Here is an 11611-nt window from a genome sequence, read left to right as displayed (position 1 = left end):
GGCCTATTCAAGTTTAGTCAGACTGAGTGGATATTGTCTTTAAGCTTAATTTTTGCTACACACTCATTTGAATTTGGATTTGGACTTTCACTAGACCGTTTTAACACAAATATGTTTAGATTCCCTGACACAGCATGATGCTGCCAACTCCATGCTCAGGGTGTTACTTTTCCAGCTAACAAAGCTTTCTGCATGCAGGCCGAAAAGTTCAGTTTTCCTCTACTTGGATCAGACTACTCCCCCATTCAGCTCCTTCAGACTAGCTGACAGTAATTAGCAAACAGCTGGTAGAGCTCCATCTGCTGAGCTCATCATATAAGCTACTTCTCAGTGGTAAAAATTTTGTTAAAGCAAGAGAGGAACGATGTTGTGGTGACTTAGCTCAAGCAGGAATTTTTTTAAAAGACAGAAGCCCAATTTCACGGTATTAAATCAGGAAGTAAAAAGTTATATTTGATATCATTTGAAAGTAACATAGTTACTTGATTGTGCTATAAAATGTCACCATTTGCGTGGAAAACTTGGAAAATGACTGCCCCTCTAAGTGTATGTCCATGCATGGGCTTTGCAGACAATTTCCACCTACAGATTAAATATTTATAACTTTTATTATTTCTGATGCTTTTTCTTAACTAATGTTCTCCAACAAACTCTTGTAGCTTTTGCGGAACAGCTACAGAATCTAATAAACAAAAACTGAAAGTGAATATCAGCTGGAGTGAATTCCTATAATTCACCTATTTCTCTCCACCGCGCTGCCTGACAGCTGACAGCCTTCCAGGACCAGAGGAGCGGAAACTCTGGAGGATCCAGCCCCGTCCCGCCCCTACCCGCCCCCCGCATGGAATTCAGTTTTTATGCCTTCACTGGGAAATCCCACACACTTATTGCCGGTGAAAAACTCCGTAGGAAAACTCCCTGCCGTTCCCTGCCAGGCGGCGGTGCAGTGAAGATGCGCAGCTGCGGCGCATGCGCGCGGCTCCGAGCAGCGCCGCACGGGAAGCCCCACTGTGAGGACAGCAGGAGGGGGAGATGTGATAAGGCATTTGTGGGGCTTCCCAAGCGTTTTAACAGTGCGCTCATGGTTTTAAATAGCAAGCCTTTCTTTGATACACACACATACCCCCCCCCCCCCCCCCCCCCCCCCTCAACACACACACACACACGCCCACGCACACACACACACACACACACACACACACACACACACACACACACACACACACCTAACCGTTGGTAATAATCAAAGCATACTAAAAACAAAACATTTTGATTAATTTTTTATTGTTATTATTTTTAGCGCTTTTTTCTTTGTTCCCAAGCGTGGTTTTCTCACATATTTGATAAGGTGCGTGTGTGTGTGTGTGTGTGTGCGTGTGTGTGTGTGTGTGTGGGGGGGGGGGGGGGGTGCGTGTGTGTGTGTGTGTGTGTGTGTGTGTGTGTGTGTGTGTGTGTGAAAAAGCAGCTTCCTCATGTCTTCTCTCTCTAAACTGATTCAGTGCAGGAACGCTTGTACCAGTCTGCCTCTAGTGGTAGAAAAAAATTACTGCATCATTTCTTGTAAATGCTCCACTTCTCACAGCGCCCGCTGTTTATACTAAAGGGCTGGTCTGGTATCATGTGCACGTTTGTCATGCCACTGTGTGGGCCGGTATTCACAGACTGGCTGATGAAAAACAGAGCAAGGAATGAAATGTTTGACCTCATTTAATGCAAGCTCTTTTTAATAATGATAATGATAATAATAAATAATATAAGTTTGAGTGGTCGGTCTGACTAGAAAGGCACAACATAAGTTAAGTTAATTTACTCTATTTAATCATAAGAACACTAATACAGCACGGAGTTGCTGTTTACTGTTTTAAAAGTATTGCAGTTTTAAATAAATGTGCATATGTTGCTAAACGCCCGAAAACTCTGCAAAGTTCCCTGCACTGTTCTGCATGCTGGATTACTAAACTGCATCCAGGTCAGGTCGCAGTTTTATGCAGCGGACTACGTGCAGCGGGCTACTGTAATCAGCCCTTGTTGTTATTAACTTCCCTCTTGCACTCAACAACGTGATTTCTCGGAAACGACTCCACTGCTGGACGACAGGCTCTCAAAGCGCATGCGCGCCACTGTAAAAAACATCTCCAAACAGATCTAGTAAACGTACTATTTTGATTTTCTTAATGCATTTGTTTGCAACATGTGCATAAATACATGCTTAGTGATGAAATGATAATAAAATATGTCTTTGCTGATTAAATATTTATTTTAAAATGACTCAACCATACATCCCTTCATTCCTCTATTACAAAGTTATGCATGAAGAATTTTAGGGGAAAACTGACAAGACTTGGATAAAAAAGGTCCGACATAAAGAAACGGCAACATTTCTCAAATATCTGATAAAAACTGACATCAGAGTCAAAGCCAGAGTTGCATGTGTTTTCATAGTGGATGTTTCTTACAGTTGGCTCCTCCCTCTGGGCTGACGGGGGGGAATACCAGCTAAGGCAATATAAGGCGAACCTTTACCACGCTGTTCACCTCAGTCCAAGAAAGCTATCCAGCAGGATAACTAAGGAACGAGAAGAAACTAACCTACAGCGAACTCGGAACTTTCGCACCACGGATTTTCACACATCTCCATTTTTTCCCTCTCGGATTATAAAAGGAGCAAACACTGTAAGTGGCTTCGAGGTTTATATTTAATAAGAATTTATGTCAAGGATTTACGCCTGAGTAGCAACATTTTAAATATTTTGTGAATACAGTATAGAACGCGTTTTTCAAGCTTTGTGCATTTTTAACTCGTTGAATTGAAATCGGCTCTAATTTATGGATGGGAATATCGCGCACCGTGCGCCTGTAGGAGGAGTTGTGCTACTTTTTTGTTTTATTTTGATTTATTTTTTACTTTGTTTGGCCTCTAAACGAATCAATTTGGAAAACAATAATTTCAGAAGAGCTGTGTGTGTTTTTTGGGTTTAAGGATGTAACAAATTCGGTTGACTTCTGCATGTAAACGCCCCCAAGCCTCCCCTCCTTCCGCGCCCTGCAGCCTTCAGATGAACTTCTCCTCACCTCCTTTTAGCGCGGCCAACCCGCAGCTATAAATTTAAGCCGAGGCGGATGTGGGGTTTCAGTTGCTCTCTCTACTGTCTATCAACTCGGATTCCGCCTTTATCTAACGACTGTCTTGTTTTTTGTGTATTTTAGGCACAAACATGCCTGTGTCTAGAATGAGAATGAGGCCGTGGCTGGAGAAGATGATCGATTCAAACACCATCAGCGGGCTGCAATGGGTGGATAAGGTCAGTAAGTTGTTGAGATGGAAATTAAAGTACATATGCTATAAAATGTCTGCTTAGCTAAAACATCTTTTGTATTCATGTTGCAGGACAAGACAATGTTCTCTATTCCATGGAAGCACGCAGCTCGACACGGTTGGGAGCTCGACAAAGACGCCTGTCTGTTCAAAGAATGGGCCATCCATACAGGTGAGCAAGCAGGAACAGGCACTTCAGCTGTATTTGTAATAAAAATGTAACCTTTTGTTATGAAAAACTTACATGTTTAAATGGTTTTTACAGGTAAATACACGAAGGGACAGAGTAGCGATCCCAAAACTTGGAAAGCCAACTTCCGATGTGCGATGAACTCCCTGCCTGACATTGAGGAGGTGAAAGACAAAAGCATCAACAAAGGCCACCAAGCCATGCGGGTCTTCAGAATGCTGCCTGCTGTCTCAAAAAACAAAGGTGAGAAACATTTCTTGGCATATTTCAAGATTTTCACAGTAGGTTTTTTGTTGCTGACATGATATTAAAAGATTGAGCTGTAAAGTGATTAAATGTTTTCTTTTCTCTGCACAGAGAAAAGGAGCAAATCGAGGGACACCAAGTCGAGGAAGAAGGTAAATACTGTCAGTGTGCTGCAGCATAGTGGCACTTTTTTCCATCTAGTCAGAGTTTTATTCAAATCATGCGACTCACACAGACTTAGATAAGGCTATGTAAATGCAATCACAAAGCTTTTATTTTCTTTTGTTTTGGAAAAGAAATTAACTGATTTTGACTTTTTAAAAAATCTTTGCAGAGACAAGCAGTTAAGGAAGAGATGGAGTCAGACTACAGCGACACTCAGTCTCCTGTAAACATGTGTCCGCCTGAGGAAACCATCTCCACTCAGGAAAACACAGTAGACAGCACAGTAAACATGGAACATGGAGGTGAGTGAGAAACTTTGCAAAAAACCCCAAACAAACAAACTATGCAATATGCAAGTGATAAATGTTTTTCTAAACAAGGGGAGTTAATGCGGTTTCCTTGTTGCAGGATTCGACTGTACAGGTGAAGTTCCAGAGTTGTCCCTCTTAGTTGAGATTGAGACAGATCCTCTTCAGAACCACTTTTCCCACAGATTTGAGGTTTCTCCTGAACACAACCTTGGTAAGACAGCAGGACAAATTTTACTAACTGGGGAAAAAAACTGCAGGAGAATTAGATAGAAATATATCCTATCAACATACTTATACTATTTTTTTTTCTCTCCCTGCTTCTTCGCTGTGCTCTTCCAGAATACGACTATCAACAAGACGTCATTGAGGTAAGCATGACCTTCAGCTCTCACTCTTAACTGCATGCATTTTTTCATTGGCAGGAATACCCCTGCTTGTCTTGTTCTGTCTGTCTGGCATCACTAATGATACAACAATAAAGCTAATTGTTAAAAAGCGATGTGAGAAATCTCCAGTTTGTACTCAGTCTGGTATTGCTCTTACAGATTTGCAAGATACTGGAGAAAGAATCACAGTGGATGGTCAATACAGACAGCAGGGGATTCCTTCACAATGAAGCACGCACCAGTCCAGGGAGTAATTGGAGTGAGTCTTCCTCAGGTAAATACTGTCAACCAAAGAGGAAATTTACTCTGCAGCAGTTTTAAACCTTTAAAGGTAGAAGTAGATTGTGTATTTGCAATTTGGGAGTTTAAATTCAACACATTTTGCATGTAGCTGTGGATAACTCTTGGAAGAAGAGAAGAGATAATTAAAAATTGACTCTAAATTTGAAAATGCATACCTATTGTCACCCTCATTTATGCTGGAATGTTGTGTTTGTTTTGCAGAGTTAGAAGACACACCACAGTACACAACACTGGGCTCAGACTTCCAGAGCAACTCGTACGAATTCTGGAACAGCTTTTCCTCGATTTGAGATCTCCATGACTGGACAGGAGGACTCTTTAAAATTTTGGACTGTTTTTAAAGTGCTTCCTGTTCACAAGCTCCACCCCTATCAGAGACAACCCTGCCACATTAAGCTATCATGCAACCCACTCTGTCAGTGTGGACAGTTGTCTGCATCTCTCCTATCCGCCGATGTGAAGTTATGAAGAAATCGTCTGTGTTACAGAAGCTCAGATGATGTGTGCATATGGTTTTGGCTGGTTCAAAGCACTTGTGTTTTTAGTTTTTACTATACAGATTTTAAGACCGGGCATTACATCATAATCCAAAAATGTCAGCAATTTGGAGATACTTCCAAAAAGAAAACTACACACTGATATAAATATTTAAATATTTAGGTAGAAGTGCCTTTTTATTTGATCACATACATTTTTTTCCGTTAGACTTATAAGTGAACGTTTGCTAATGGGGTAAATACATTTTTCCATCTCAGCTCTTGACAAGTCTATAACTTCATGTGAAAGCACTTCTTCGTGTTTGCTTAAACCATTTGTAAAAAGTGTATATATTTGTGTTTGTCTCTTTTTTACAAAATAAAAAATGTTTTAAAATATGAATGACTATTGAGTTTTTATATATAACATAAAATTAACTGTATTTTCTCTGATTTACAGTGTGTTTTGGCTTACTTTGTCTGTTTTACTGATGAAGAACATAATGTAGAATAGCACTCAAAATAATAATTGTAGCATTTGTTTAAGTAAAAAATACACAGCATGCAGATGATGGACTGTATTGTAAAACAGTGGAGGAATCTTCAATCACATTCAAAATGACAACTTTGCTATTTGTTACTAATTAAATACCAAGTAGAGCTTGGTATGTTACAATTAAATTGCTCTTTATCAGCTAATATGCAGCACAAACACAGTTCCTCCATGTGTTTTCTCTTCCTCCTCTGGGGTTCCCCTGTAAGCCCCGGGGCTGTTGAAGAAAAACTGCTGTTGCATAATAAGGTGACAAACACGCAACATTTAAGGGGAATGAATGACAGCTGAAAAAAAGTTCTTAATTATGCCGGGCCAGAAATATTTCTTTTTCTAGACAATACATTCTTTTCATTCGTGCTAAAGAACTTTTCAAGTTTGTCTGGATGTTTGTGGAGGACTGCCAGCTGCATTTGATGGCGACTTCATACTCGTCTTCTCAGCCTCTCAGTTTTGAACCCTAAATGTCTGAAAAGCAGGAAGTTGGTTTTCTTGGATTGCTTTCTGTATAAACACAACTTATTATAAGTCATGTGACTTCATTGCAGCTTTTCATTGAGGCTAAAGGAGGGGAAACAGGGCATTTCCTGGAAGCTGTCTGATCAAAGTTTGGACTAAAACTGAAGGCTTTTCAGCAATTTAATTATTAACTCAAATGTAACCAAATCAGAATAATGTTCCTTAAAATGTATAAATAATAACACACAATGGGCTAAATGTCAGAACACAGCGACAATATTTTATCTTGACATGCAAAATGCAAATAGGTGCTCAGAGTATTTATAGATGTTTTCCTCTTACAAAAGCTGCTCTGTCCCAAACGACGTGGTTTGCCGATGTTTTTCATAACTAATGTTATCTGTCGAATGTTTTTTTAATTTTGCACTACAAAATGATCACAGGGTTACAAACTATGAAGGTTTTCAACTTTTTTCATATGTTGTATTTTAAAGTCTGCTTGGTTTTATGTTTTATAGTTTTATTTCTATGTTTTTTATTTCCTGGCTTGTCTCGATCTGCACACCAAGTGATCATTTTTCCCAGCTGTCCTGCAGAGCGACATCTCCAGAATCAGCAGCAGGAACCAGTGATGCTATCGATAAAGATTCCTACATGCAAGCAGTAAATCTGAGGTTCTTCTGCAAAACGTTGCCTGTCCTGAGACCTACAGCCATGACTGGCCTGTAGAATAGTTGATTACACTGAAATTCATGTTTCTATGCAAGTTACCTATGATCTAAAATGCAGATACAACCTCAAGGTAAGAAACTGCAACATAGATAGAAAGAAAGAAAGAAAGAAAGAAAGAAAGAAAGAAAGAAAGAAAGAAAGAAAGAAAGAAAGAAAGAAAGAAAGAAAGAAAGAAAGAAAGAAACATTTTTAGCTCATTTTGAAGACTTAAACTGCCAAGTCTTACCAAATATTTTTTGGTTTAGTTTTTTGTGCAAATATCTTAGTACACTTGAAAGCTAACTTAAAAACAACTTTTCAGCTAGATATAGAGGCTTGTTTTAAGTAAATAATTCCTTAATATTGATGAAAATGTACTAGTTTCATTGACAGATAAATTAACTTAAAACATGTTGAGCATATTTTGCACTAGAAACCAGACCAAAAATACTTATATAAGGTTTTGTGTTTTTGCAGTGTAATTGAATGCATGGCGTGAAATATAACATTCCCAAAGTGCATCCAATAAATGCAGATATCACAAAAAACACTGACATTACAACAACTAAAGGACAAAAACAAAAATTGAAAGAAGTGCCATATGAAATACAAGTGAAAAGCTAATTTCAATGAATTGTTAGCGCAGATCCAAAGTACATTAAACAATCTGGTCAGCAGAGAGGATCATCAGGCATAACATTCCCTCTGTCCATTTGCCCAAGACTGGGGTCAGAAAAAGGGTAGATAACATCTCTGCAGATGCCACACATTCTAGACACAAACCATACAGACTTTTCCTTTCAGATCAACGCTATCTATAACAATTTTTGAGACAATTTCTACCCCCAGGCTGAATCTCTGAAGGACACCATGAGCCTCATATGCACACGGTCACAACCTGCCTTCCTGTTTTCCTTTATATGACGTGGCTGCATTCAGACATACATGTACACACTGTTCCTGTTAGTCTATATTTTATTTCCTCTGAAGTTTAGTTAAATATAGCACACTACAGGAGAAGGCCTGAGAAATGAATACCTTATTCTTTCAGTAAATCTAAGTTAGACCCTCTTTCAGCATGGACCATGGAATGACCTTTGACCTTCCGAGAGGCAGTGAATTATGGATCTCCCAAGCAGACTCTCTTGGTCATAAAGCCACAAATCCAAAATATTCACACTTCTAAGGAAGCTGAAGAATAAAACACCTTTATATCTCAGATTTGAAGCTGTGCAGGTCCAGAGTGTGAAATCAGAACGACTCTCCCGGGTCGTAACTCACAGCAAGGTGGAAGAAATGGAGATAAGAATCCCACATGGAAGAACCGCTGATGAACTCTACCTGATCCTGGCTGTCATGGATTAAAACTGTGTAGATTTTTAGTTTCTGAACTAATTGTGTGAACTAAGTCATGCTCAAATATGTAGAACTAGTATTAATTTTGAGTAAATAAATCATATTCAATCTTTTCACATATTTTGAAGCAAAAATGCCCCCCAAAAAACAAAAACATTTTAATTCAGAGACCCTAAAAAAATGTCAGTTTATATGAACGGATACCAAAGTGTTATTGCACCCGCAGACGTTTGTTTGATACATAAACTTCTGTTTTGGACCTGCATTGCTTTCATTTTGCAAATAATTCCATTTTTATCAGCGTGCTCACCTGATTGTGGTTCAAAGTCATAAAACTTAACCAATGCAAAGTAGATTTTACACCACTGTTCAGGATTACTTTGATCCTGAACAGTGGTGTTCAGGATCAAAGTGACAGTAAAAGTCACTGTTTTTTCATCATATTTGGAGATAAGGTTGTTTAAACTAGGACTACCAGGATTTTGAGAAATTCCTATCTCTACCAAGAGGGGCCAGATTGGGTATCTTCCTAGAGCTACCGAGAGAGGGCCAAACTGGGTTATTAGCATCCAAATGTGGCCAAACTGACGACTCTGAATGGTCTAATTAGCATCCCTGTAGATGAGCAGGGGGGAGGAGAGCCAAACTCACTACATCAACTTTCACGCTCAATACACAGCAGTTAAAGTCACCTTCTCCCCACTCCCCACTTCAACATTTAGGCGTATGCTCACATTTTATACATATAAAAATGACTGCAAACAGACGTGCAATTGCACTGTTTCTCTTAATTTTAAAACATTTCAGTGGATAATTATGTAAATGGAATAGAAGATAATTTATTTTTAAGATTTTTTACTCAATTTTTACCATTTGCATGTGAAAAAGGCAGAATTTTGTGTTTCATAGACTCAAGTGTGCTCACCAAAGTGTTTAATGTAAACATTTTCATCAAATCCAAGGTTCTTTATTGCATTTACATTTTTATCAACCCTGATGGAATTGAGTTACAGAGACCAATACCTTTACCCAAGCAATTCAGAAATGTTCTTCTGACATTTTTACTGTACCAGCTTACATCTTATTCAGGCCCAAAAACTGGATACAGTTATCTGTCGATGATAGGCAGAATGTATCTTAGGGAGAATTTAAAGTTCAACACAGGGCTAACACAGAAACACACCAAGATGGCTACTTAGATGTACTAAAACAAGGTATTTTGAATATTATTAATATTTATGCTTTAGCACTGCTAGAGGAAGTCCAAACACTAGGGCACGAGAGAACGCAAACTCTACAGAATAAATCCAAGGCTACGATTCAAACTGGAGATCTTTTTTTCCAAGGAGACATTGGTAATTACCACACCGCTGTGCTGCTTCTGTGTAACTTTGTATTTACTGATATTGTACATGAAAAATGTTTGAAATGTATCTTTGTTCAATGCATTTGTGATTTTTTTTTCACAAGTGAATTGGATAAAATACACAGCAATCTTCAGCATAAGATAGCTCATCTTCTCCACAAGTTGAAAAAAATTGCATTTCCTTTCCCACTTATAACACATTGGCATGTGATGTACAAGATATTGAGAGTGGATTTGCACACATCTGCCACAGGTTCCCAAAGTTTCAGGAGAATTGGGGTAAATTCACACCAGCCCTCTTTAGCCCACGTTAATACTCTTTTTCATTTGCCTAGAAAATTTGGTTGATTTAGGGAGGTGTGAATGTGTACTCAAACTCTAATGCGGACCAAAGAAGTGAACTCTGGTCCTCCTAAAAGCCTAGGTCTCGGTTCAGCTGAAGTGAACTGTAGTGCGGTTTGAATGTATACGTGAATGCCAAGTGGTCCTGAGACCGCTCCAAAAGCAGGAAACGCACTACAGCAGAGGGTACTTGTGTGAAAAACAACATTCTCCATAGTTTGATGCCTCATCCCCGACTCATGCTGAGCAGATTTTGTTGAACAGTGTTTGTTTTTTCACATTTACCCAAAGACAAAATAAACATCCAACAACAGCTAAAATCTGAGGCCACCCCACTTTTGCTTACATTTTTAAGAATCAAGTTGTGCTTAGTGTCTTGTTCAGATTTTGTTCTGTCATTTCCTTCAGTGATTCTTAGTGCAGCATTTTCACAGGCAAGAGGATAAACAAGTTGCTAATGGGGTTTCATTTGTTTAACACAATGCAGTGTGAAAGCATATCTTATCAACTTAAAATGTAACAGATGTTACAATTTTGAATGTAATGATTATCATGACATGTAAACAAAAACAGAGTCACGTCAGATTTTAGCAGTTGTATGACTTCATTTTTATCTTTGGCAAAAGACTACCAGCAATTCCTCCCGCTAGCGCAAGACATGCACATTTGCTTTGGTTTATTTATCCAGAATGCTTTGACCTACAATTCACGTTTTGCTTTTGGAATGGTATTCACTTTGCTTGGCACATACTTATGCATTCAAACCACACCTAATAACCCTGGTTATTAGGTAGACCAGAGTTTGCTTTTCGATTTCTTTATGGTTCCATGTCATAAATGCCGGGGGTTATTTCTGTGTTTTTTATAGAGATAAGAATAACATTGATGCTGTGTAAAAGATCGACAGCTTGTTGAGTATTTAAACCTACAAAACCAACAGCTGAAGAGGCAGTCAACAGACGGGGGTGAGGATGCATGCAGTGTGATAGGCTTAGACACTGACAATTGTTGAAAGGATGTAGATGACCTGCATGGAACAAGTACTCTTAGTTTTCCTGCTAATTACTCTCTGATTCCAACTGAACACACCTGGAAGATGGCAGCTAACATCCTTTCATCGACATCATTAAATTGACTTTTCACCATAGTGTGCTGTGAAACCCCAGTCCTCTATTGCAATTTCAGAGAAGAAATTATAGAAAAGACCATAACCATCCACCAGTCACTACAACAGCTTATTACTAAATAATTAATATAGGCTAGTGGACAGACATTTCTGCCTATAGTACACATTTAAAATCAATTAAATGGTGCAGTTGTTGTTGCTTGTTAGGTTAACAACTGACCTAACAAAACGTATGCAGTAGATCATGAACAGTTTATTAGCTGATAATTTAACCACTAAGAAAAGACATTTAATTTTGTTGTAAA

The 11611-nt window shown here is 38.7% G+C and overlaps 1 protein-coding gene across 2 annotated transcripts; it reads left to right on the top strand.

Annotated features, from left to right (window-relative positions):
* Positions 1-2517: 2517 nt before the first annotated feature.
* On the top strand, positions 2518-5792 carry irf1b (interferon regulatory factor 1b). Of its 2 annotated transcripts, XM_032575570.1 has the most exons (10): positions 2518-2673; positions 3208-3302; positions 3389-3488; positions 3582-3749; positions 3864-3904; positions 4087-4219; positions 4326-4439; positions 4568-4596; positions 4774-4888; positions 5119-5792. In XM_032575570.1, exons 2-10 carry the CDS (start codon positions 3216-3218, stop codon positions 5205-5207), a joined length of 876 nt encoding a protein of 291 aa, XP_032431461.1. In that variant the 5' UTR covers positions 2518-2673; positions 3208-3215; the 3' UTR covers positions 5208-5792. The 2 variants fall into 2 exon arrangements, with proteins under 2 accessions (XP_032431461.1, XP_032431462.1); XM_032575571.1 differs by lacking the exon at positions 4774-4888.
* Positions 5793-11611: the final 5819 nt, after the last annotated feature.

Source organism: Xiphophorus hellerii, chromosome 11, assembly GCF_003331165.1.
Source record: "Xiphophorus hellerii strain 12219 chromosome 11, Xiphophorus_hellerii-4.1, whole genome shotgun sequence".
Taxonomy (NCBI): Eukaryota; Metazoa; Chordata; class Actinopteri; order Cyprinodontiformes; family Poeciliidae; genus Xiphophorus; species Xiphophorus hellerii.
This window is presented reverse-complemented; position numbering and strand designations above follow the sequence as displayed.